General features: G+C 50.4%; 4 protein-coding genes across 13 annotated transcripts in view; 2 read left to right on the forward strand and 2 right to left on the reverse strand.

Moving 5' to 3' along the window:
- The window catches only part of LARGE2 (LARGE xylosyl- and glucuronyltransferase 2), a 65,013-nt gene extending 57,789 nt beyond the window's left edge, over positions 1-7,224 (reverse strand). For 7 of the 9 annotated variants that reach the window (XM_029582140.1, XM_029582142.1, XM_029582136.1 and 4 more), the window contains exon 1: positions 6,832-6,980. The gene's annotated coding sequence lies outside the window, so the exon portion shown is untranslated. Of the gene's footprint in view, positions 1-4,824; positions 4,890-6,831; positions 6,981-7,016 lie in introns of those variants that run through there. The other 2 variants (XM_029582133.1, XM_029582134.1) reach the window with 2 other exon arrangements.
- A 1,902-nt stretch (positions 7,225-9,126) lies between these two features.
- On the forward strand, positions 9,127-17,958 carry PEX16 (peroxisomal biogenesis factor 16). 2 transcript variants are annotated; one of them, XM_029582146.1, is made up of 11 exons: positions 9,127-9,366; positions 10,764-10,799; positions 11,215-11,291; positions 13,962-14,095; positions 14,637-14,737; positions 14,920-14,997; positions 15,939-16,094; positions 16,496-16,568; positions 16,781-16,900; positions 17,111-17,175; positions 17,317-17,958. In XM_029582146.1, the coding sequence occupies exons 1-11, from the start codon at positions 9,240-9,242 to the stop codon at positions 17,373-17,375; spliced, it is 1,026 nt and encodes a 341-aa protein (XP_029438006.1). In that variant the 5' UTR covers positions 9,127-9,239; the 3' UTR covers positions 17,376-17,958. The 2 variants fall into 2 exon arrangements, with proteins under 2 accessions (XP_029438006.1, XP_029438008.1); XM_029582148.1 differs by having other exon boundaries at positions 14,923-14,997.
- A 464-nt stretch (positions 17,959-18,422) lies between these two features.
- C17H11orf94 (chromosome 17 C11orf94 homolog) lies at positions 18,423-24,674 on the forward strand. Its single transcript, XM_029582149.1, has 3 exons — positions 18,423-18,832; positions 24,007-24,080; positions 24,453-24,674. The coding sequence occupies exons 1-3, from the start codon at positions 18,756-18,758 to the stop codon at positions 24,587-24,589; spliced, it is 288 nt and encodes a 95-aa protein (XP_029438009.1). The 5' UTR covers positions 18,423-18,755; the 3' UTR covers positions 24,590-24,674.
- A 603-nt stretch (positions 24,675-25,277) lies between these two features.
- MAPK8IP1 (mitogen-activated protein kinase 8 interacting protein 1) overlaps positions 25,278-26,853 on the reverse strand; it is a 28,091-nt gene continuing 26,515 nt past the window's right edge. The window contains exon 13 of the mRNA XM_029582150.1: positions 25,278-25,680. Coding sequence (XP_029438010.1) covers positions 25,608-25,680 — 73 coding nt within the window. The 3' untranslated portion in view covers positions 25,278-25,607. The remainder of the gene's footprint in view (positions 25,681-26,853) is intronic.

Here is a 26,853-nt window from a genome sequence, read left to right on the forward strand (position 1 = left end):
GCTTGGACACAGAAAGGTGTCTGGAGAAAAGTCCCATTCAAGTGACTGCAAAGACCGCTTCTTCCATTTCTACAACCCCCCTGGCAGAGTCAGGGGGAAAGGGGCAAAGAGCAGAAGCAGCTTGGGAACGCGTCCTTCTGTGTGCAATCATGCAACCTTCCTCTAGGGCAGAAAATGTCTTCAGTAATCCCTTCACCAACAGCTCACATCAGCAGCAGGATCAGACGCTTTTCTGCTGGGAAACAATGAAAGTCATTCAGTGCCAACAGCAGAGTCACGCTGACCCCGGTGAGGCAAAGAAGCACGAAGGTGATGGAGTGCAGGGTCCCCCACTTCCAGTTCTCCTCCCAGGATGCCAGTCCAGGGGGGCACACAAGAGCCACTTCCCTTCCCATCCTGCACTGTATTATTATTCTTCAAGCCCCTGGGGTCAGAGCCCGTCTCATTGCTTCCTGCTCTGTACGGATCATTGAACACGTGTAAGGGAAAGGGGCAGGGAACCGAACCACTGCCTCTCAAAATTACATTTTCCCATACTCCCCAGCTCATAGAAAACTTCACCACCAAACGTTCAAATGTACCTAAAATACAAAACAGCTAGAGGCAGCCAGAGACCCCATCCCACCTGGCTCTCTCTTTCTAGCTGCCATAAGGATCCACTGAATCTGGGGTGAGATTTCAAAGACCAGGGATCTGCCAGGGGTTGAAATTAATTTGCCCCCTCCCCTAATAATTAATGTGTAGGGGGAGGGCAGAGAACAGAGGAGGTGAAGTTATAAAGGCAGCACACACTCTTCCTCCTCCATTCTCACTGCCTTCTCACTCCCCCTCCTCCCTGCAGTGCACTCTTCCTCCTCCATTCTCACTGCCTTCCCACTCCCCCTCCTCCCTGCAGCGCACACTCTTCCTCCTCCATTCTCACTGCCTTCCCACTCCCCCTCCTCCCTGCAGCGCACTCTCTTCCTCCTCCATTCTCACTGCCTTCCCACTCCCCCTCCTCCCTGCAGCGCACTCTCTTCCTCCTCCATTCTCACTGCCTTCCCACTCCCCCCCCCTCCCTACAGCGCACTCTCTTCCTCCTCCATTCTCACTGCCTTCCCACTCCCCCTCCTCCCTGCAGCGCACTCTCTTCCTCCTCCATTCTCACTGCCTTCCCACTCCCCCTCCTCCCTGCAGCGCACTCTCTTCCTCCTCCATTCTCACTGCCTTCCCACTCCCCCTCCTCCCTGCAGCGCACTCTCTTCCTCCTCCATTCTCACTGCCTTCCCACTCCCCTCCTCCCTGCACCGCACTCTCTTTCTCCTCCATTCTCACTGCCTTCCCACTCCCCCTCCTCCCTGCAGCGCACTCTCTTCCTCCTCCATTCTCACTGCCTTCCCACTCCCCCTCCTCCCTGCAGCGCACTCTCTTCCTCCTCCATTCTCACTGCCTTCCCACTCCCCCTCCTCCCTGCAGCGCACTCTTCCTCCTCCATTCTCACTGCCTTCCCACTCCCCCTCCTCCCTGCAGCGCACTCTCTTCCTCCTCCATTCTCACTGCCTTCCCACTCCCCCTCCTCCCTGCAGCGCACTCTCTTCCTCCTCCATTCTCACTGCCTTCCCACTCCCCCTCCTCCCTGCAGCGCACTCTTCCTCCTCCATTCTCACTGCCTTCCCACTCCCCCTCCTCCCTGCAGCGCACTCTCTTCCTCCTCCATTCTCACTGCCATCCCACTCCCCCTCCTCCCTGCAGTGCACTCTTCCTCCTCCATTCTCACTGCCTTCCCACTCCCCCTCCTCCCTGCAGTGCACTCTCTTCCTCCTCCATTCTCACTGCCTTCCCACTCCCCCTCCTCCCTTGCTGCAGCCCACAGAAGATGCATCCTTTTCTCCTGTCCCTCTCCCCCACGTCCCTCAGCCAGCTCCACTGTGTCCTGCAGCCCGGTTTCCTCATCTCACTCTGCCCATTCACTGGCACTGTGGGTGCTGTAAGAACCCCACGTGGTCCATGCTCCATAAACGAATCTCACTCCTTCTGCACTGTTTGCCTCCAAGCGTCCTGTGATCATGACCTCTGCCTTCTCGTTTCCAGCTCTGGTGCACTCCTATGAGAGTCTGTGAATAATACTCCTCCCTATTTACTTCCCCACATCTTCCATCAGATATCGTCTGTCCCAATAGAAAGGTTTTCCACGCTCTTTTCTGGGTGAACGTGTGCCCTCTCTGCCATGGGGTAACCACATTCAGAATCAGGGCCTGCTAGGGATGTCGATTCTGAGGCTTCTTCTCTTGTTGGGAAATCCTCTCCTAATTCCAAACATTTGCTGATTTGAGTGAAGCTGCACATCCTGCCAAATGTTTTTAGGGAACAGAAGCTCGCAGTGCCAGGGGACCAGCATTAAGAGCTTGGAGGAGGTGATGCTCCTGAAGGAAAGCCTGAGGGATTCTCAAAGGCTGCCCCAGCGAACCAAAGGCAAAAGGAACCGACTTCTGTGTCAGACGTGATCCAGCCCATGAAAGCAAAGATCTGGGAGCAGGGGCCCACTGTGGGCTGAGGTCTTTATCTTCTATGAGCCTCTAAACAGAAGTAGGGGGCGGGCAGTGTGTGCAAAATGTAATTACCTCTCCTGGAAGGCTTGACGAATGCTCCTGCAAACTAAGCAGGACTGGCAGCAAACAGCACCACCTGATCCAGAGACCCAAAATTGCAGGTAATTCTGCCAGAGCTCCGGGTTAAGGGTTTTTATAACTAACCCTGCCCATTGCACACAGCAAAGCAGCAACAAGACAGAGCTTGTCCATGACAGTAAGAAGCTTCACTGCGCTTTCACAAGCTGTGCCCGCTGTACCATGTCCGGCTGAGCCATCAGGCAAGAGCAGCATGGAGAAAAGGAGAAGCAGAGATACTGAGACTTCACCTACCCACACGGGTCTCTTCAACATTACTTACAATACTGAGAAGGCGACAAAAGATTAGAATCAGAATTTGCTTTTTCTCCTCCATGTGTCATTTTAAATACGATGTCCAGGAGTCTCCGCAATCCCAGTGCTAAACCGTCAAAACAGAATGACTGCAGACAAAGACCCCACTGCCGATCCATGCTGCACATTCCCACCCACATAATTCAATACCGCAGGGTTACCTTCTCTGTCGTCTTCTGAATTCCACACCCATTATTTACCATTCACCCCAATCAGGAGACTCTTCCACACATCTACCACTCTGCCCACGCAGCACGGAGCGTCTCTCACCCTTCGGCTCGCACCACTCTGCCCACGCAGCACGGCCCGTCTCTCACCCTTCGGCTCGCACCACTCTGCCCACACAGCACGGCCCGTCTCTCACCCTTCAGCTTGCACCACTCTGCCCACGCAGCACGGCGTGTCCATCACCCTCTGCCCACGCAGCACGGCCCGTCTCTCACCCTTCAGCTCGCACCACTCTGCCCACGCAGCACGGCGCGTCTCTCACCCTTCAGCTTGCACCCCTCTGCCCACGCAGCACGGCGTGTCCATCACCCTCTGCCCACGCAGCACGGCCCGTCTCTCACCCTTCAGCTCGCACCACTCTGCCCACGCAGCACGGCGCGTCTCTCACCCTTCAGCTCGCACCACTCTGCCCACGCAGCACGGCCCGTCTCTCACCCTTCGGCTCGCACCACTCTGCCCACGCAGCACGGCCCGTCTCTCACCCTTCGGCTCGCACCACTCTGCCCACGCAGCACGGCGCATCTCTCACCCTTCAGCTCGCACCACTCTGCCCACGCAGCACGGCGCGCCTATCAACCTCTGCCCACGCAGCACAGCGCGTCTCTCACCCTTCAGCTCGCACCACTCTGCCCACGCAGCACGGCCCGTCTCTCACCCTTCAGCTCGCACCACTCTGCCCACGCAGCACGGCGCATCTCTCACCCTTCAGCTCGCACCACTCTGCCCACGCAGCACGGCGCATCTCTCACCCTTCAGCTCGCACCACTCTGCCCACGCAGCACGGCCCGTCTCTCACCCTTCAGCTCGCACCACTCTGCCCGCGCAGCACGGCGTGTCCATCACCCTCTGCCCACGCAGCACGGCCCGTCTCTCACCCTTCAGCTCGCACCACTCTGCCCGCGCAGCACGGCGCGTCCATCTCCCTTCAGCTCACACCACTCTGCCCGCGCAGTACGGCGCGTCCATCACCCTCTGCCCACACAGCACGGCACGCCTATCACCCTTCAGCTCACATAGCATGGCCCGTCTCTCACCCTTCAGCTCGCACCACTCTGCCCGCGCAGCACGGCGCGTCTCTCACCCTTCAGCTCGCACCACTCTGCCCGCGCAGCACGGCGTGTCCATCACCCTCTGCCCACGCAGCACGGCCCGTCTCTCACCCTTCAGCTCGCACCACTCTGCCCGCGCAGCACGGCGCGTCCATCCCCCTTCAGCTCACACCACTCTGCCCGCGCAGTACGGCGCGTCCATCACCCTCTGCCCACACAGCACGGCACGCCTATCACCCTTCAGCTCACATAGCACGGCCCGTCTCTCACCCTTCAGCTCGCACCACTCTGCCCGCGCAGCACGGCGCGTCTCTCACCCTTCGGCTCGCACCACTCTGTCCGCACAGCACGGCGCGTCTCTCACCCTTCAGCTCGCACCACTCTGCCCGCGCAGCATGGCCCGTCTCTCACCCTTTGGCTCGCACCACTCTGTCCGCACAGCACGGCGCATCTCTCACCCTTCAGCTCACACCTGCCCACGCAGCACGGCGCATCTCTCACCCTTCAGCTCACACCTGCCCACGCAGCACGGCGCGTCTCTCACCCTTCAGCTCACACCTGCCCACGCAGCACGGCGCGTCTCTCACCCTTCAGCTCGCATCAGGAATTCTTCCCTTCTACACCTCCTTTTCCACAGAAAAATGCTTGTGTCCTATACAGCCACAAAGGATTTAAACATCGTTATTATAGCCCTCCTCTCCTCCAAAGTACACATTTACACTACCATGCAAAAGTCTATACACCCATGCACATTAATCACTTTATCTAAAATATACAAATCAAAATGCATGAAACTAGGAGTTTATTTCACTGATCTGCATAACATACTCTATGCTTTCATCATGAAACAATTATAGAACTATTCTAAAAGTAATTAACAATGAAAAGTCTTGATTTCATAATTCTTCACATCTCTTGACCGAACAACAAATTAAGACGTTGCCATATTGGGTCAGACCAAGGGTCCATCAAGCCCAGCATCCTGTTTCCAACAGAGGCCAAACCAGGCTACAAGTACCTGGCAAGTACCCAAAAACTAAGTCTATTCCATGCTACTGATGCAATTAATAGCAGTGACTATTCCCTAGGTCAACTTGATTAATAGCAGTTAATGGACTTCTCCTCCAAGAACTTATCCTAACCTTTTCTAAACCCAGCTACACTAACTGCACTAACCACATCCCCTGGCAACAAATTCCAGAGCTTAATTGTGCGTTGAGTGAAAAAAGACTTTTCTATGATTAACTTTAAATGTGCTACATGCTCACTTCATGGAGTGCCCCCTAGTCTTTCTATTATCCGAAAGAGTAAAAAACCGATTCACATCTACCCGTTCTAGATCTCTCATGATTTTAAACATCTCTATCATATCCTCCCTCAGCCGTCTCTTCTCCAAGCTGAACAGCCCTAACCTCTTCAGCCTTTCCTCATAGGGGAGCTGTTCCATCCCCTTTATCATTTTGGTTGCCCTTCTCTATACCTTCTCCATCACAACTATATCTTTTTTGAGATGCAGTGACCAGAATTGTATACAGTATTCAAGGTGCGGTCTCACCATGGAGCGATACAGAGGCATTATGACATTTTCCATATCCAATCAAAGAAAATCTGTACCCTGGTGAATTCAATTACCTCTGGATTCTCCCTATCCCATCATTCTGCACTAGCAATCCCATTATGTTCCCCATCATGAAAGTAAAGCTTAATAGCTTGTAGTTGCGTCGTCCATGCTTCCACTTTTGTGAACAGTGAATACACGTGTTCTCTCCAGTCCTCTCCTCCATACCAATGCTTTTCAAAAACATTTTCCCTCAGAACCAGTGGAAAGAAAAGACAATCTTCTCCCCACGCTCAGTCTCACCTTCCCCAGTCCCTCTTGTTCACTCTCACCACCACCCCAGCCCCCACTTCTCACTCTCTCTCTCCTCCTAATAACTCACTTTGCCATCTACAATGCTTCTGCTGGCTCTTGGCTGATTCTGCACAGTTCTCAGCCACTTTGAGCCACACAGCACTTCTACTCCTGCATTTCTCACTGGTAATCAAGAGAACAGCATGGGAGCACAGGGTCTGCAACAAAAGAATGCCACATGCTAATCTTGCTTGCTTCTACACCTGTTCTGGCTGTTTTGAGGAGATGGACTGTGGCCACAACCCCTAATTTCAAAAACACTGCAGGGTCGCCAATGGTACCATCTCTAAGCTCCCTTAATATCTTGGATGCATCCTATCTGGTGGCCTTACTGCCTTGTCTGCTCTCAATTTTATCTCCATGCAGACCACCTTCTGTAAATGGAATTGGAGTCATTTGCACGCTCTCTCTCTCTCTCTGTTGCCAATAACTCCATGTCAAACGGGAAAGGCTAAGCCAGTCCTGGTTTTACTCCAAAGCATCTTTGCGCTTGTGGTCCTAATTTTTCTAAGACAGGCAGAACTATGACTCTATGGTTAAAATTAGGACAGGTTCAGCCATCTCCTGCCAGCCTTCCAGTCTCCCAGTGACTCCAGATACAACCAACCTCCTGCCAGCCTTCCAGTGACTCCTAGCCCGCAACAGACACAGCAGATATCAAGAGGGAGAGGGCAGGTCGTACCTGGAGGCTGCCGGGACTGGAGCTCCCGATCTATCCCAGTCTGGGACGAACCTTGAAGTCAAACCTCAACAGCTCTGCACATCGGTGCTCGATTTACTCCGCCCCCGCCTCCCATCCACTCGCTAGGCTTGCGATTGCACTAGGCTGCGGCTCAGCACCACAGACAGATGCCCGCTGGGGTTTACCTGCAAAGGATGACGTGGGACTTCCGACCGCGGCTTAGAGGCGGAGCAATTGGAACAGGAGGGGACCAATGGAGAGAAGAGGAGGTGCCTCTGGGGGCGGAGCTAATTCAGTTCCGTATCAAGGTTTCCAAAGGTTTTTTCTGCCCGTTCACTCGCAGGAATCACTAGCGGGGCTAATTCTCATTAGAAGCGCATGCAGGATCGCACCAATACGTCTAAATACCACGGGAAAAATCGCAGGCTAGATTTAGGAGAGAAAATATTTAAATAAGAGGTTGTGACCAAAATAAAAGGCACACGCCATTGAACCTCCCAGAAAAATGTAAAACTATCAAAAGATATTAAAATAAAAAATTGAGACCCTAAGAAATTATAAAAGCTAAGAAACAAGCAATGTGATATGTAGAAAAATCTCTAGTTAATACAGCATTTGTTAGGATTATTACCACCTCACCCTAGTCAACCCAGAGAGGTTAATCCAGCCTAGTTGGGAGGTGCAGAATTGATTTCCCTACAGAAACGGCAAAACCAGGCTTGGGTCAACCTCTCTGGGCTGATCTGGATAATGTCACAGCTTCAACAAGGAAAGTTCTGCACAGCAATAACAAAATCACCACTCTCCACTTTCAGGGTCTCATATCCCCTGCAGTAATTCAGCATCAGCTCAAACGGAATTCCAGCAGCAGTTCCTACATGGGCTCGCTAGGGTCCCTGGCAGCAACCACAGTCAGCACCTGCATTCTGATCCTCTTTTCCTGAAGTAAGCATCTCCAAGTGGACCCAGACAATATGAAGCCCCCATATTGCTGTAACAGTAGTTACAACTACTTTTGCAACAGGAAACACAAATATTTAATAAAATGTTTATAGTATTTCCTCTACATTATATTTTGTTAATTTTTTTTAAATAAAATGCATGGGATGTAGGCTGAGAGAGGTAAAATGATGGGGTTCATACAATCTCACTAAATCAGAGAAAGAATAACAAAAATCATTTTGGGACTAGTATTATTGATTTATTTAAAAGCATTTATAACCCCTCTCTCCAAATATCAAAGATTTTAACTTATTTTGCATCTCTCTTCATCAACCATACCTTTTCACAGAAAGGATTGTAGACACCTGAACTAGTCTGCTTGCTGAAATGGTAGAATTCAAGCACAAAGGGATCTTAGTAGCAGAGGAAGGGAGAAGACCACATATCAAATAAGATCTGTGACAGCACAGTATTTAACCACAAATCGTCAGACAGAGTGGACCTTTGCTAACATCATCAGCTGTGTTTTGTGGAATTATGTGGCGATTTGTAGGTCTGCACCAGGTATACCTTGCAAGTGTCCTGACTTTTTTCAGAATTTCACAGTTTTCAATTCCACCTCCTCCCCAGCCTACAATGTTATCTGCCCCGAGTTTTGTACATTACCAGCAATCAGGGAGGTGATAATACTCTTATTTGACTGAGCTGCTCGATGGGGGTAGAATAATGAATGCATGCTGTCCAGCCATTGACCTTGACACCGTCCAAAGAACCGTTGTTAAGGCCAGGGGTGGCCAACTCCGATCCTCAAGAGCCACAAACAGGTTTGGTTTTCGGGGTATCCACAATGAATATGCATGAAAGATCTGCATGCACTGCCTCCATTGTATAAAAACGTTTCTGATGCATGCTCCTTGTGGAAATCGTGAAAATCTGGCCTGCTTATGGCTCTTGAGGACTGGAGTTGGCCACTCCTACACTAGCGGATCTGTGGGGCACATGAAGGCACTACCCCACCGTGCTCAATTGACATCACGTGGTTATTGTGAAACCCAGAGCACAGAAACAAGAAACTCCGGGCACCTGAGGCAAAAAGAGTTAAAGTGACTTGTATGGGGAATCTAGCTCCGGTGAGGGTAAATCCCCGCTGCAGGTCACAAGAAACAAATTAACCGGTCCTGGACTATCAGAAGGGGAACGTTTTTCAGGGATTTCGAGTTTGCATGCGACAGAGGCAACGCCGCCTTCCTGCCAGAAGCTGCAGAAACTCAGCATTTCGGATTTGAAAGCAACGCGTGTTGCCCTTCGTTATCAGGCCAGGAGCCCCGCTAGAAACGCTTCAGTACTATTAACGGCCCGAGCCCCCCAAACGCGCATCCCTCCCGGCTTTAAGCGGCCGAGAGGCTCACGAGACGGAAACCGGAAGTGCCTGCACCGGAAGTGCGGGGGCTCCGGAGCGCGGGGCGATGGCGGGCCTGTGCCGGGAGAAGCTGCGCCTCCTCTGTCAGCGCTACCGGGGCTGCATCAGCCGCAACCCGGCGGCGGCCGCGCAGCTCGAGAGCGCCGTGCGCGTCCTGTCCTACGCGCTGGCGGGTAAGCGGAGCCGCTCCTGTCCTGCTTAGACGCGCAGTCCTCTCTCCAGTGCCTGCTGCAGGCGCGCACCGCCGGGCAAAGTCCGCCTCGGCCGCCATGGGCCTGATCTGACCGCGCAGCTGCTGGAAAGCAACGCTGAGGCGGGGGAAATTGTGCTTTATAGGCTTGACCGAGTCTCGCATTGAACTGCACACAGCGCGAATGGGCGCGCCCCCAAAATCAGTCTGCGCGTCCATTGTGGATGTGAGAAGGGCGTCACTTGTCATTTTGCTTGCCACTGTATTATAGTCTAAGGATTCTGCTTGAGTTTTGATACTCTCTCCTTTGATAGGCCTCAAAGTTGAGTGTAAGCAGCTTTTTTTTTTCCCTGCATGTTTGTGATCTTTTTCAGCAGTGCTGCTGCCTAGAGCCCCTCAGATCAGATTATACCATGCATGTTATGTCCTATTGTCTTCGGTATGCAGTAACATTTTTAACGGTGACGATTAGGAAGGAGCCTAGTTTGTTGTAGATTGAGAATTTGCTTTCTGCCAAAGAATCTCATCTGATATTATGTAAGAACACAACACAAAAAATGCTATACTGGGTCACACTAAGGGTCCAAAAAGCCCAATATCCTGTCTCCAGCAGTGGCCAGGCCAAGTCACATGTACCTGGCAAGTACCAATCATTAAATAGATCCCATGCTACTAATGCTGGTAAGAAGCAGTGCTTGTTCCCTATTGATTAATAGTAGTTTATGGACGTCTCTAGGAACTTATCCAAACCTTTTTAAAACCCAGCTACACTAGCTGCCTTAAGCACGGGTCTTGCAATGAATTGCACAGTTTATGTGTTGAGTGAAAAATAATTTTCTGATTTATTTTAAATGTGCTTCATGAAGTGCCTCCTATATTTTTGTATTATTGTAGAGTAATAAAGAAACTGGCATTTGTGGTTCTAACAAATTAAGAACTGATCTAGGTCAAAATATATGGAAATAGTTTGTACTACAAACGATACAGAAAATCGAAGGTCTTGTCAGTGCACCCCTTTTTCTGTTACCCTGGTCTTACCTGCCTCCTTTGAGTCCCTGATGTTCAGGGAAAATGGGAAGTCTGGAGAATTGTAACTTATTTCCATTCCTAGCTCAGGCTTCATCCTTAGGATCCCATTTCCTGGAAGGAACATCCCAGGAATACTCTTACGTAGCAGTTAGCCAAAGAGCAATATCTCTAAAGCAAGCTGCATCTTGTTTTCAACCTCTGGGGACTAGTGTAGTATTTTGATATTTAGCTGCAAGGAGGCTGGAAAGGGGAAGTAAAATACAAAGAATCCCTGTGAGTACAGCTGAGGATTAGTCTTCTCTCCATTATCTGATTACAATAATTCTAAAACTATCATCTTTTGCTTTGTAGGTCGTTTTGCAGCTTCTCATGAGCTTTCTGAGCTTGGTATGTATCCCTGAGCACCTGTACCTAGTCAAATAGAAAAAGATCAGCTCTGATAGGCAATGACTTCCTGAAGTCATGTGGAGATGTTCCTTTCTTGAAGAGCAGTGAGAAAAGAATAAGGAGAGCAAACATAATGTTGAGCACACAGTGAAAAAATAGCAAAGATATGATTTGAATTTGGGTGTGTTGAGGAGGGATTCAGATTTCCTCTCTCACTTCTCCCCATGAAATGTATATTAGGAAGCAGAATGCATAGAGAGTAGCAGTGAGGAAAGGGCTGTGAATCACTTGCCAGAGATTGGTGTCAGTGTAGCAGGAATGCTTGATGTGGCTGGTACACAAGGCACAGGTCTGTGGGAGATATTGAGTAATGCACTTGCATTCATATTTGTCACCTTTTGTCTGTGTTTTGCAGTGTACTCTGCCTCTAATCTGCTAGTGCTGCTGAATGATGGAATCCTTCGGAAGGAGCTGCGACGAACCCTCCCGCTGGTGAGCAGACACTTCTGAGTTCTGAGTCTGTTTATCCCACTGATTGAAGTCAAAGGATATATATATGTGTGTGTGTGTGTACGTACGCACTGGGGTGGGGAGGTGGAGAAGCAAGCTGTGTAGTTGAGGGCCGAGATGCTTTCCTGACTCCTAATTGGCTAAGTTAATATAATTTCTTCCCAGTACATATTGCTTCATTTGTATTCACATTCTGTTCTTGTGTGTGTGGCTGGGTTGTTGTTTATTCTGCTGTGGCTTTTGGTGTGGGGTTGATTAACTCCTCTCCCCCCTTATAGTGCTTTATTTCTGCAGCTGCTTACTTTGTCTTGTGTGTTGCTGGATTCTTACATTTCTTGTCTAGGTAGTATTATCTTTGCTAGTTATTTTAAGAGAAATACAGATGTGGGTGTGGTGTGTAATCAGTTGCACCGCAAGGGCTATTGAACCAAGGAAATAATAAAATCTAGGTAGAGCTAGAAATAGAGCGACACTGTTTATCCTCCCCCCCCAGAGTGAGTGTGTGTTTCTTAAATAGTTCTTCCAAGAACTTGGGTACTTAGGTCTATTAAGGATTGTCCAATTTGCCTTCAGCTGTCTGCCACGAAAAAGGAACTAATTCACCTGAAAGAGAAATCCTCCCCTTGAATATCTCTCCCAACTCCCACAGAGGAGTCAAAACCTCAAGCATAAGTGGTTTACAGTGCACTGGATCTCCCTCGTGTTTTGGCCTTTTTACAGCAGGGCTTGTCTAAGGGTCTGGCGTTCAGGTGACGGCTTTGGGTTGCCTCAGAGGTGAGGGAGGACTTTGGCGTCACATCTGGATGTAGTCCAGTTTTTGAAGGGGGCCAAGCACTTGCGTCTTCTGGTTTGCAGGATGTGTCCGGCTTAGAGCTTGAATTTGGTACTTCAGGTGCCATTTGAGCCGTTACGATGGGCATCACTAAAGGACCTCACCTTGAAAGTGATTTTTCTGGTGGCAATTTGTTCAGCCAGGAAAAGTTTGCAGCTGCAGGCTTCGTCCCGTAGGGAACCGTTTTTGAGAATTTTGCATGATGGAATATTGTTTCCTACTGTACCTTCATGTTTCCACTTTAACCAGATGATGGAGCTTCCTGCATTTCTGAACTGGTCTTCTGATTCTCCAGAGGTGAAAGAGCTTCATTTGTTGGATGTTTGGCGGGTGCTGTTGCGTTACCTGACGATCACTAACAGTTTCCCGCGGTCAGATCACTTGTTTGTATTGTTTGGAGGCCCAACGCAGGGAAGTAAAGCTTCCAAGGGCACGGTTGCTTACTGGTTGAAGGAAGTTATTGTTTTGGCTTACATTTGCTAGGTGAGGGGTTGCGTGGGCCGAGGGTCAGTCGGTGTCACTGCAGGAGATCTGGTCTTCCATGCATACTTTCTCCTGGCATTATTGACTGGATTTTCGTGCACCAGGGGAGCTGAGTTTTGGCGAGAGCAGATTTTTCAGGTGCCCCGGTGTAGGGGAGCTTGGGTACATCCCACTTGTCTGGACTGATCTGGGGTATGAACAGGAAAGGAAAATTTTGGTTCTTAGCTGCTAATTTTTGTTCCTGAAATACCACAGATCAGTCCAGCGTGCCAGGTCATTATTTGCGAAAGACCATGCTAATTACAGTTGTTAAGATCTGATAAGTTATGCAGTGTAAATATAGGATGCCCAGGTTTGATGGGTTGATGTGGGGCTCCAACCCTAAGTTTCACATTCACCCTGGGAAGGCGGGGGATAGTTGAGTTTGGCTTGGGTACAGGTCCTTACTGAGGGACTGTAGGTGTTACTTTTGGTTATGTGGCAGTGCCTCAAAGCCTTTTTTATTCTCTGCCTCCATCTGCTGGTAGGGATGCAAAATCCACTTGTCTGAACTGATCTGTGGCACTTCAGGAAGGAAAATTATCAGGTAAGAGCCAATTTTCCTATAAGAGGGGCTCTGGCAGAATAAGGCCTGTGCTGGAAGGCACCCGCTCTCTCCCCGGTATTACCCTCCTGTATCACCTTTTCTGCACTGGAAATAGATTGTTGGTAGAGCACTGCAGATCCGTCAAAGCTGGGAAGAAGGTTCCTGAAGTGGCCTTTGTTGTCTTTGGAAGGAAAATCCTGTGTCTCAGCAAGGATTATAAAAAGTTCATTTTCTCTGGACTTCAGGAGGAGAACAATCAGTCAGAAAAGCTTAAAGGGCTTTTCTGTTGCATGCTGGATAGTGCAGGGAGGTGCAGGCTCCTGTTACAGAAGACTCAACACCCTTGGAGCTTAAGGACTGCATGAGATTTGCAGAGTCTGCCTTCACTTTTTCTCAGGAGGGCTCGGGAATAGAGAATACAGAGTCACTTCAGCACTGAAGCCAGCGTTTCTGTGAGGAAGGTATTTCCTGTGCAGAGCAGCAATGCTCCTGAGTTCAGTGAGGACTCCGTTTTTCTTTATGAAGGGTTGGGTGTTAGGTCCTGTGTTTCATGCACTGTGGCTGGGATTTCAGCCTCTCGAAGCTGGATCTTTGCTTCCATCCCACATTTGTCTTATTTTCAGAGCTTCGTCTCATCTGGCGCAGTGTCTGCCTCAGCTTGGGGTGTGCCTTTGGGGAATACACGGTTTCTTGCCTGCTTTATATTTGTTTCTTCCCTGTAGCCCCATGACGTTTTGTGTCTTTCCTGCAGCCCCTGTCGCAGCAGAAGTTGTTGACCTGGCTGAGTGTACTGGAATGCGTTGAAGTCTTCGTGGAGATGAGTGCTCAGAAGGTGTGGGGGCAGCTGGCACGATGGGCAGTCATTATCCTGCTCCAGCTGGCTAAGTATGTTGCAACTATTGTAGGACTTGATTTTCAGTTCTCACAAAGCTTTCAGAATATCTTGCATCTGCCTCAGAGGAATGAGATACGGGGGAGGGAATTGCAGATGTCTTAGACAGCAGAGACCTCGTCGGTCAGTGTCTGTGGAGTCCGGGTGGATCCCTTCTATCCTGCTTGACCTCTGCTTCCTTTCCTCTCCCACATGAGAGAGAGAGGGCCTTGTGTTGCCCACAGCTGCTTTCTGTCAGCTTTGCCTCGGGCCCTCAGATGCTCTCAGAATGGCAGTAATTGACTAGAATTGTCTGCTTAATGGTCCTTACTGCTTAAATATCTCTGGGTTTTGCTCCTACTAAATTCATCTGCACGTGGCATGAAAAGTACTTCAGCAGTGCCAGACAGTGGCCTTGCAGGGACACAGGTTTCATGAAGGCCCTCCAGAAGTGCTGCTGGCCAGCATCACTGCAGTTGGCACAGATGTTTTAAGCTGCCTCCCACCCCTGTATTTTGAGGGTGATTTGTTGGTATCTTTTCTTACTCTGATCAGAGCAATCCTGCGGACCCTACTCTTGCTGTGGTATAGGTCTGGCATTCAGACCACTCCCCCCATAATGCCACTGGACCGGGAGTTGCAGCAGGACCCACAGGGTGAGTTTCTCTCTTTTGGGAGGATCATGGCAGGTATGGGCAGTGTGAGAGAAGGGGAAGGGGTGTGGAACTGGCCGAGATTGTATGGAAGAGGAGATCAGGAGAAGGATGGTTTAGTGATAGGGACGGCACATTGTGGGGAGGGGTTGCTTTTATAGGTCTCACCCTGTCCATTTCTTTAGTAGATCCTGATCCAGAAGGAACAGAAGCGACATACATGGGAAAGCGCTCCAACAGGGTGCTTCGTCCCCTGGCTGAGAGTAAGTACTTAGTTGTACCTTGACGGTCTCTCTCTTTGAGGTTCAGAATTCAGCCGTGGAGCCTGGATCCTCTCCCTCTTAGGGGTTGATGTGTAAAATGTATGCAGATTGTGGTGCATGTTTTCTTTCTTTAAGTACTGAGAAACAGGTTAGCTCCTAATGCAGTAAGCGTTTGTGGTGTTAGTGAATTTGTGGGTGGGCAGAGTCGCTCTGGGTGGAGGAATCCCAGGGTGGAGTCCCTCTAGCGTGGGCATCCTAGATCTGGCTACCCCACTGCTTTGCCCCTTGGACTCCTGGGTCAGAGATGGAAGAAAGTTTCTCTCGCATTTCCTAGCGAGTAGCCAGATGGCCTCAGGACCAGTGGGTTTATGCTCCCCTGCCAGCAGATGGAGACGGAGTCAGGTTGCAAAGCTGACGTCACCCTAGATGCAGCCCTGCAGAGACCTCAGCCTCTCAGTATGGGGATCGCTGTACCTTTCTGAAAGAAGAAATTCTACTTTTAAATTGGAGAAAAGATTGAGCCCCGCTCTCCTGCGGTGATACCTAAAGGTCCCTCTCCCAGTTGAGAATTCCTGAGGTGATTTCCGAGATCCCGTGCCTTGCTCCGGTAGCCGCTTCCCGGCGTGAGGGCAGCGGGTGCAGGAAGCTGAGTTCGGGTAAGCCTTCAGTGCTGTAACACACCTCTCTGCACTAGGAAGTAATAGCTAATGCCTTTAACATGGGATTTACATGGAGGAGAGCTAATGTGTGTTCCCTTCTTTAATCCTGTTTGTTGTGCACTAAAATCCTTATCAAATCACGACTTTCACTCAGCCTAGCAAGCCTTATTACATTGGCCTCTCGCTAAAGAGCAAGCTGTAACTGAGCAGTGACGACATTAGGGGCTGTAACTCTGCAAGACTGAGCATTGCTGACTGTGTGTGGGGTATTTTCTGTTTCAGCCCCCTCGCTGCACTCCAGGCTGTGGGGGTGCCCCCAGCAGAGATCAGAGAGACACAGGAAGAGAAAGGCGGAGGAGAGTGAGCGTCTCCCTACGCCTCTAGGACTGCAGCAGACTTTAGCAGAATCCGTGAACATTGCTAGACCCCTCGCACACTGTATCCTTATTTGACTTACTGTGATGCACTGGGAGACTCATGAAGAGAAACTTCCCTGCCATGCTCTTGCTTAGATATAAATTTCGTTTAGTATAAAATGTGCGTCACTGCAGGATTTGTAGGTAGCGAGCAGTGTTAATGTTTCTGCGAGTCTGCAGTCCTCACATCTCTCATCACATAATGAGAGACTGCAAACAGTAAAACACAGCGCAGGGAGGCCTCGGGCTTGTTTTGCGTCACTTTTCCCCTTGCCTTTTCTGTGGTCTCTGCTCAGTCTCTTTCTCTCCCCCTACCTCATCCTCGCTATCAGGAAATGCATTTGCTAGGACCAGCGATGTAATTCATTCTGCACTGGTGTCCCTCCAGCCTGTGCTGTGTCTGACCCTTGACTTCTTGCTCAGTACTCGGTTTAGCAACGTGGGGCCAGAAGTCGTGGAAGCCCTGGTTACTCTCTGGGATCTTGGATGTGACGAGGTTTGTCTGAAAAATGTTAATTCTTTAGGAGGCTAAAATGCATTGTGCTCGGGGTCTTACCCCACACAATCTCCCAGTCCTGTAAACCTGTCCCCATCCTTCATCCTCCTATCTGCCCCCGAGTGTCTGCTCCAGTGCAAGAAGCTGCAATTTACTGCTTCCTCAGTGAGGGGAGCGCGAGGTGCCTGAAACCCCTTCTCTTACTCTTTCAGTTTGAGTTTATTGAGCAACGTGAAAGAGCTGAACCCCAGGGAGCGCACAGAGATCAGGCGTCGGAGCCTCCTGCTGCTCTTCTACCTGCTGCGGTCTCCCTTTTACGACCGATACTCAGAGTAAGAGTCGCGCTCGCTCTCCTCTCTGTCGCCCACAGCCACAGAGGCTCAGGTCTGAGGGCTGAGCTTAGTGTGCATCTGTGCATAACTGAGGCGGCACAGGGCGTTTTGTGCCTTTACAGCTCTAAAGCTTCATTCAGCGGCAGACGACATGGAGGCCTAGCAATTTAACGCCATCAGATATTCACGGGGCTCTCTTGTTTTCTTCAGGGGCACAATCTTGTTCCTGCTGCGGACGTTGGCGGATTATGTGCCGGGACTTGGTCTGGTAGCCCGTGAGTATGCGTTGGTTTATTGGGGGTGGATTAGGGGGCATGTTAGGTGTTGGCCTGGAATATCGCACCCGCTGTGACTGCTGGAAGGGCTCTTACCCACTAATGGGCTCAGCTTTCACATTTCTTTTCTTTTGTTTACAGGTCCTCTGATGGATTACTTGCCTGTTTGGCAGAAAATTTATTTTTATAACTGGGGCTGACTGGAACAGAGCATTTTGTCCGTCTCTATCCTGCAGAACACCTCTCTCCCCCTGCCAGCATCCTGCAACAGAGGTTGGGGAGAGCACCCCAGGCGTGCAGAGGCTGTGAGAGGGGGGAGCTGGGCAGACTGGCCTGAGTAAAAGGGGGACAGAGGGAAGACGCACAGACTTGTGGGTAAAAAAAAGGAATAACATAGGGCGGGACAGGTGGGCTGACTGCTACTGCTGAAATAATGTGATGCAGAAATGGTTTATTATGTTCTGTTGTACTGCAAATGAAGGACCAGAACCTGCAGCTTGTAAGGAGCACTTGCTGCCGGAGCTCCAGCCAGCTCATGGGTCAGGTACAGGGCGTCCTTCTTTAAGCTCAGCAGCAGATCAAACAGGGGTATTTCTTTCCCATCTCCTCTTACAACAGCCAAAGCTGAAGCAGATTTAACCCTTTCCTTGTTGAGGGAACTTAAAGACAGTGTTGATAGGATGGCTGCAGATACCCCTTTCACTGCTAGAATCATGATTGTGTGTACTGTGTCTGTCTATCTGTACAATGAGCAATAAAGCTTTTATATTCTCTTACTGAAGGCACAGGCGTCTGTAACCTTTATTTCTGCGTGACTGCAGGCCACGCCACGCAGCGCCAGGATGCTTTTCCGTAGTGTACCCTGTCACCTCTTGTGCTAAAGCAGTGGTCCCCAACCCTGTCCTGGGGGCCCACCAGCCAGTCGGAGTTTCAGGATATCCACAACGAATATGCATGAGAGAGCATTTGCATGCACTGCCTCCATAACATGCACATTTTCTCTCATGCATAGTGGCAAGCGGAAGATGGGGGACATACTCTGTGAATGCTTTGCTTTCTGTTCCACCTGGGCCAGCAATTGGCACCAGAGGCGCATTTCTGGGTATTTTATAGGTGGACACTCTAACCCATGTTTCTGTGCAGGAAAGTCCAAAAGCCTTATCGCATACTGTGGGGCAATTGTGATTAGTAATCATCTAATTCAGGAGTAGGCAAGCCCAGTCCATGAGTGCTGCAAGCCAGTTGGGTTCTCAGGAGAGCCACAATCAATATGCACGAGATGGAGGCGGTACAGCCCAATAACCTCTCACCTCCAGTGGCTACACGGAAAACCCAAGTGACTTGTGGCACAGAAGGGCTGGGATTGCTTCAGTAACCACGGGCAGGTAGAGGAGGTCAACACCTACCCTCGTAGCCAGCCAATCAGAAACTTGCATTCACACTCAGGCTCTGTTCTGTGATGTCATAAAGCGCAATGTGACATCATTGAGAGCGCGTCATGGCAACCATCAGAAGCAGGAGTAGGAGGGGAGGCGTTCAGAGGACTTTTGCCAGTGGTGGAAGGTGTTCGCTGGTGGAGCATGTGCAGGCGTTGGGCACTGGTGCTCGCTTTCCTCCTGGCGTTGGAGATGGTGCTCCCTCTGCCACTACTGCAAAGGTAAGCAAGGCACGGGGCAGGAAGGCGCCTGAGCTCTTGGTGTTTAAAGCACCTGCCTGTTCCAGTATTGTGCTGAGTCTCATGCTGGCATTACCCTGGAAACGTCTATAGGAAAAGGAGGGTTGAAGAGTGGAAATATTTAAGAGCAGCCAGCATGCTTGTCATCTTTTTATGTGGAAAATGGGTTTGCAGTGTTTTTTACTTGCTAATTGTTGTTCCTGTAACACCACAGATCACTCTCCCTACCAGAGAAACAATATTTTGAGGCACCGCTACATAACAGACTAGAGAGTGCCACCTGCACTCCCCAAGCCAAGATGTAACCCCAAAACCCCTTTCTCAGGCTAAACAGGGAAAACTATAGGGTTGGAAACCCCTAAAAACTGGAGCCCAAACACTAAATCTGAAAAACCCAAACCATGATCAACAACTGCTCTAATACCCTGAAAGGCAAACCAACTTGAACCACCAGTTGGCAAAAACAGTCTTTCGGCAGTAACGGCCTGGGTCTCTGGCCTGATCTGTGGAACTACAGGATCGAAAATTAGCAGGCAAGAACCAATTTTCCTTTCCTGAACATTCCCCGATCATTCCAGTCAGGTGGGATGTTCCCAAGCCCCCCTAGATGGGCGAGAACCTGAAAGACCCACATGCAACACACACTCACCCAAGAACGCATCTTCCTGCGCCCTCGTCCATGCGGTAATATCTGGTGAAAGTATGCAAATCTCCTGGGGCTACAGCAACTGCCATTCTGCCCAGGAAGTGGCTAGCGATCTTGTGCAGTGTGCTTTCAGCCCCACTGGAACTTGACGGCCCTTACACAAATATAGGCCGAGCAAATAGCCAGGTTCAACCAACGGGAAATGGTAGCCTTAGAGGCCTTTTCTCCCTTCTTCCTGCCCCCATCAGAGCACCAGAACTATTTGACAGCTCCAGGTAATGCAAGAGTTCTCACATCCAAAAGATACAGCTCCCTGCCCCTAGGAGAATCCTTAGACCACTCCAGAAAAGCCAGAAGGTCGACTGATTAACATGAAAAGAGGACACCACCTTAGACCAAAAAGAGGGGACCATCTGCAAAGAAACCCCATCATGGGAAATCCGCAGAAAGGGATTCTTGCAAGATAGAGCCCGTAACTCCAAAACCTTGCTGGCCGAACAGAAGGCCATCAGGAACATTGCCTTCAGAGTCAAAGCCTTCAGCATCGCTCTCCTCAAAGGCTCAAAACTCAACCAAATAAACTCCAAACTGGGAATAAACTTCCAGACTGTAAGTCACAAATGCTTGACCTCTTAAGAAACGAACCACATCCGACCAAGAACCTGCCTCGCCATTTGCCTCTAAGAGCCCAAAGCAAGACAAAGCAGGCGTGTCACCTGCCTCACTCGGTCTTCCAACAAGAACATCCTGCCCTTCCTAGTATCGAATAGAGCTCCGCATACTCCAAGGATTGGATCAGAACCAGATGGTTCTTTGACATATTTATGACCCAACCAAGTTTTTGCAAGGTGTTCATCACCCGGTGAAACTACCTCTCTCACTCAGACGACTTTTCTCGAATGACCCATCCGTCCAGGTATGGATGAACCAGAACTCCTTCCTTGCATAGGGCTGCAGCCACCACCACCAGCTTGGTGAAGGTTCGTGATGTCATCGCCAGTCCGAAAGGAAGGGCCCAAAACTGAAAATGCTGACCAGCACTATGAAACAAAGAAACTTCTCATGGTCCATCTGATCCGGAATATGAAGATATTCCTCCGTCAAGTCCAGGGACACCAGCAACTCTCCTTTGCCAACTGCCGCTACAACTGGGCGCAGTGTTCCCATTTGAAAATGCGGCACCCAAAGGGTCCTGTTCACTATCTGCAGGTCAAAAAATGAGACGGAATGTACCCTCCTTGGGAACCACAAAGTAAATGGAGTACCTCCCGCGGCACACACACTATGGCACATAGATCCAGTACCCTTTGCAGCATCCACCGCACAATCTCCCACTTGCTGCAAGAGACCACATGAGACTCAAGCAAGGCCTCCCTAATCTGGCACAAAAATTTGAGTGTAGCTATCTCTTATGACCTCTAGCAGCCAACAGTCCAAGGTAATCCTGGTCCACTCCACATAAAAGCTGGACAAGCTGTCACTTAGAGCTTCTATGAAAGAGTGGGACACCCTGGCTTCCCACCACCGGCCCCTTGCCAGGCACCATCCCTGGAGCCTCTATGGACTCCACAAAAGGAATGCTGGTGGTTGCCCGTCAGCTTTGCAGACGCATTGGGAGGTGGTCCTACCAGACCAAAATCTCCTCAAATCCCTGAACCAGGTTCAAGGTGGGAACACCTTACTAGTGTGCTTATTCTCAAGGAACCTGTTCCCCTTAGATTCCCCCCAACATCTTCATCAACTGATCCAATTCCTCCTTGAAGAGAAGCTTCCCTTTCACAGGGAGATTACACAGCTGAGCCTTTGACCTAATTTTGCTGACCAACTGCACAGCCACAAAAGCCTGTGGGCCGCCACTGCTAAGACCATACTCCTGGCTGACATGCAGGTAATGGAGGAGAAGTCCATTACTTGCTATTAATTAAGTTGACTTAGAAAATAGCCACTGCTATTACTAGCAACGGTAACATGGAATAGACTTAGTTTTTGGGTACTTACCAGGTTCTTGTGATCTGGATTGGCCACTGTTGGAAACAGGATGCTGGGCTTGATGGACCCTTGGTCTGACCCAATATGGCATGTTCTTATGTTCTTAACTCATAGAACGCATCGGCTACATAAGCCACCTCAGCCTCTAAACGAGCCGAGTGTAGGGCACCATCTCCTGTCGAAGCCGGATCCTGTGCTTTCTACACACCACACATATAGGCCCTCTGCATCAAGCTGGCACAAATGGTGGCGGGGACCTCAAACATCCGCTTTTGATAAATCTCCAACTTGCGGTCCTGCACATCCTTCAAAATGGCAGCCCCTGCCACTGGGATGGTCGTCTTAAGTGACCGCCGACATCGTAGCATCCATCCTCAGTACCCACAGTATCTCCAAAGTCTCCTCCATCAGTGGATACAGCTTCCCAACTTCCTGATCTTCTTAGGTAAGGGAAAGGCACTTGGGGAGGGCGCTATCTGCCTCCTGAGTCACTTTAACCTCCAAGACCTGAGGAATAAGAGGGCATAGTTCCACCTTCTTAAATAAACAGACAACTCGAGGATCGTCCCCCTCCACTCTTTCATCCAGATCCGGATCTTCCTTAGCTACATCCGGGTCCACACCCAGTGCATCAGTCACATCAGCGTCTGGAACCACCCCCTGGGAGTGCAAAGGGACAGCGTTGCCAGGAAGGCTTTATGCAGCAAGAGCATAAATTTCGGCAAAAATCCCTCAGGGCCATCCATCCCCTGCTGCAGGCTGTCGTCTGAGTCCCTCCCTCATCAGAGTCTCCCTGACCCACAGGAGAAAACAGGGGAGGGGAATCTCTGGGTTCCTTAGTTAAAAAGGACTCCTGCCCGCGGCCCTCTGTGGATCCAGCTGCCGTGAGGGCCGGGCCGCCCCCCCCCCCCCCCCCCGAACGGCAGAAACTCCGCTTCCCCCAGTGTCTCCTGCTGCAGAACCTCCCGTCCCGAAGTGCAACCAGGACAGAGGGAGCGAGAATTCAAGCGTGTAGACCCCAGCCCACACGTGTGGCACACTTCTCTGCGTGGTTTGAGCGCCATACCACGCACTCCTGCACCAATGGCCGCCCTGGAGCCTGCAAACACCATTGGTGTCAGTTGCCGCTCTGGCGCGTACCTTTTTTTTTTCCCTTAAGCAGGCTGCACCATTTCCCACGGCGTGGAAGAATCAACCTGGCACTGCTGCGGAAGAGACCGCTGCTCTCAGGCCTCGGCACGCTCCAGGCACATGCAGGAAAACGAACGTGGGCCCCACCATCCGCTGCCGCGCCTCCTGCACTACAAGCCTGGCTGCGAATGCTGCTCCCCGCGCAACAGACGTGGACCGGTGCGTTAGTTACCATCTGCCTCATGGCCACACCTTCCAGCAAGCAGCTGTTTGCCCTTTTCTTTTTTTTTTTACTTTAAGATCACACAGAGGTACTTCCCCGATTCCAGGGTCTTGCAGATTTGCCCTTGGAGGCCCTGAGGGAACCAGTCCCCTGGCTTTCAGGTGCCCTGGCCCAATGTGGGTGCACCAAGGCAGGGGTTCCCAACTCCCTGAGCCTAACACCTCAGGGAGCTTCCTCCAACCTTCTCCTACTTCAGTTTCTCTCTCAATCTCAGACTGCAGGGTTGCACCTCCACCATCTGCTGGAGTCAGAGAAATACTGAGGAACTGCAGCTGGCCCTCTCCTTATGTAGCAGAGCCCAAACTTCTAATTGTTCTCTGACTCCACCATCTGCTGGAGTCAGAGAAATACTGAGGGACTGCAGCTGGCCCTCTCGTTATGTAGCAGAGCCCAAAGTTCTAATTGTTCTCTGACTCCACCATCTGCTGGAGTCAGAGAAATACTGAGGGACTGCAGCTGGCCCTCTCGTTATGTAGCAGTGCCCAAAGTTCTAATTGTTCTCTGACTCCACCTGCTGGAGTCACAACCCACTGGTCTGGACTCATCTGGGTATGTTCAGGAAACGTGAGTCTGTGTGTGTGTATATATATACACATACATCTCCTGATGACCTGCTCCAAGGACTCTTGGCTCTCCTCCTTCTTCCCTCCAGCCCCTCTCCCCCCCCCCCATCCTAGCCTTCAAACTGAAGCATCTGCTGTCTTTCAGCCCAATCCCACCTCTGCAAAGCACAGGCATTTGACCTCAAACAATGCAACGGTCTGAGAGCACAGAATCCGACAGGCAGCGTCTGAGACAGGATGCGGTGGGGCATTATATTTATATATAAATATTCCATGTTTTGTGACACTTCAGAGCCGTATGACCTTTAGGTACTGTGGCTATTTCCCTGACCTCAGAGGGCTCATAATCTGAGTTAGTGTGTAGGTGATAGAGAGAGTGTGTGGTGATAGAGATTGTGTAGGTGATAGAGAGAGTGTAGGAGTTGGTGTTGTATCGGTGGCAAAGGATGGATGTTGACTTGTGCAGCGTGGGTGAGGAAGGTGTGCAGGGAACGCCGTGGGAAGCGGCTCCATGGCTAATTTCTTGCTCTCTTTTCTTATGCAGAGACAGAAGATATATTCCAATTGATTTTGTGGCTCCCCTGGAACTCCCTCAGAAACACTTTGGCCTTATAGACAGTAATTAATTCCTAATTACTAGAGGTTTGGGGGGAGGAGGACTGTGCAATTGTAGAGAGCAGTTTGTGTCACAAAGAGGAATGAATCTTCCCGAGCAAAGTCCACACCGGTCACTGACTCTGGGAAGATTTACTGTGGGGAGTAGAGCAGGGTCAGGAGGTTATAGGTGGGACTCGGGAATCCTTGGAAAGAAACGGGGGGGGGGGGGGGGGGGAGTGAGGGTGCTTGGATGCCGGTGACTTTCGGGAAGTTATTTAGTGCCTGGGCATCTATCAGGGGCCTAGCTCCCTGCCCGTAGCTGAGCGTGGGGCACTGCTCTGGTGAAGGGGACCCCTGGCACTGACACTGCTGCTCTGCCTCTCTCTCGCTCAGGTTATGGTATAAAGCCGAAGCACCCTGCTTTCCGAAGCCACGTACCCAAGCATCAGCAGCAGGACCCGGCGCAGGCGGAGAGGAAAAAGAGAGACGAGCCCAACTTTGAGGAGTATTTTTATGACGACATGATGTGATGTGAAGAAGGAGCGTTCCTTCAGGAGGGGGGATGGGAAGAGTGCATTCCTTACCCCCCAGCTCAGTAAAATGTTACCCCCTTTGCAGCTGCTTTGCTCAGTTTATGGCCGTAGCTCTAGGGCCAGGCAGGGCCACCCCACAGCCTGGTTCTCCTCACTGCCAGCAGGGCCCGCTGCAGCTCTGCTGCGCCTGCTTTACAAGGTGGCAGGGTCCATTGCACAGGCCTGGGGTAAGGATAGTGGGGTTTAGGCAACACTGCTAGATAATTTTACAACTGAAAACCCTTAAGGAATCAGGTTCATCAACACACCTACTGTTATATTTTAAGCTTTTCCATTCAATGGGACTTTAAAAAACATTTCATCAGGGAGCAGGCTCCACTTTTGCACACAGAACCCTTCTGTTGTACCCATGTACGGTGTGGATATAAAAAAGTTCTTAGCATTACCCCGACCGCTGAGAAGCACGTCTGCTTTTCAGAGAGAAATAGGTGCCTTCAGTGCCCCTTCCAGTTAAAGCTAGTGCTGAGGAAGACTTATATCATCTGGGCCACTGCATTACTCAGGCACAGCCCTCTGGCTATAGCACAGGTCTCCAGGGGGCAGTGAGTGTCCGCTTACTGGTACAAGCCCTGGGTGGGTGTACAGGCCTCGCTCTCTCTCTAATACAATACTCCATTGTAGCCCATCAGTGCAAGAGCTCACCTTTATTTACATTTAATTAATGATGGTGATATACAAGAAGTGCAAATCCATCTGTCCATATCCAGGAAAGGATATGCTGTCACTGCTTTCATGAATCATGAATTAACCAATTTATTCTTAGTACACACGCTGATCTCTTCTGCTCCTCTCACCAAACCCTTCCCAGCATTCCCCTATCCCAAAAGAAAGATTGGAGATGACGATGGTGAGTGGATGCACACGGGGGCATCAGGGCCACTGGTTGCTCTCCTGGCCCATTCCTCCTACCCCCATACACTGCTGAGGGTGGGGTAACACGGACACCTCTGTCCCTCTATTCCAGGTAAATGTCCTCGGTGGGGCAGGTGTACTCCACACACTCTTTGTAGAACTGCTGGAAGGCCCTCCTGCCAGAGAGAGCAAGGAGAATCGTGTCAGGAGCAAAGCTGGAGGGCGAGGGACTGGCAACTTTTCATTCATTTAAAAATGATACCCCAGCTGCTGTCCTAAAGCATAACTCAGGCACTTATGGAGGTGGCATTTTGTAATTCAGCTAGAGCTCTGCTAAATCAAGGCAATCTATAATACAGACTCCCCTTACTATGTTCCTCTCTACCAGCTTTTAATCCCTAATCTACCCCCAGCACAGTGATAACAAAGCTGGGGGTAGATTAGCAGCCTGTGGCTCACCTTTTTTACCCCCAACTACACAATAGCTCTGGTTATCACCACCCTCTGTAAGAAAGTGCCATACTGGGTCAGACTGAAGGTCCATCAGACCCAGCATCCTGCGTCCAACAGTGGCCAATCCAGGCCACAAGAACCTGGCAAGTTCTACCCAAAAACTAAGTCTTATCCCATGCTACTGATGCAATTAATAGCAGTGGCTATTCCCTAAGTAAAATTGATTAATAGCAGTTAATGGACTTCTCCTCCAGGAACTTATCCAAACCTTTTTTAAACCCAGCTACAATAACTGCCCTAACCACATCCTCCAGCAACGAATTCCAGAGCTTTATTGTGCATTGAGTAAAAAACTCCCCAGTGTTGACTGCATGCAGCTGCAGGAGGTTGCAGCCTCGCCTTTGAGGCATTAGGGCAGCTGCTACCCTTATAAAGGTCACTTGCCCCTTCACATGTACCAAAGCCCTACCTCATCTCCTTACCACCTTTCCTTGCAGACCTGCTGCTCTGTACAATTCCCATCTTTAATAGGTCACAGCAGCGTGTAGATCCCTGGAAACGGGAGTGGTGCCACGAGATTGGAGAAGAGCGGTGGTGGTCCCGCTTCACAAGAGTGGGAGCAGAGAGGAGGCTGGAAACTACAGGCAAGTTGGCCTCACCTCAGTGGTTGAAAGATTAATGGAGACTCTGCTGAAGGAAAGATCGTGAAGAGTATCTACAATCTGGTGGGTTGCTGGACCCGAGGCAGGCAGCATGGATTCACCAGGGAAAGGTCCTGTCAGACAATTCTGATTGACTTTTTTTGACTGAGTGACGAGAATTGACTCAAGGAAGAGTACTGAATGTGATTTATTGGATTTCAGCAAAGCTTTTGATACAGACCTGCATAGGTGGTT

This window comes from Rhinatrema bivittatum, chromosome 17, assembly GCF_901001135.1.
Source record: "Rhinatrema bivittatum chromosome 17, aRhiBiv1.1, whole genome shotgun sequence".
Classification (NCBI taxonomy): domain Eukaryota; kingdom Metazoa; phylum Chordata; class Amphibia; order Gymnophiona; family Rhinatrematidae; genus Rhinatrema; species Rhinatrema bivittatum.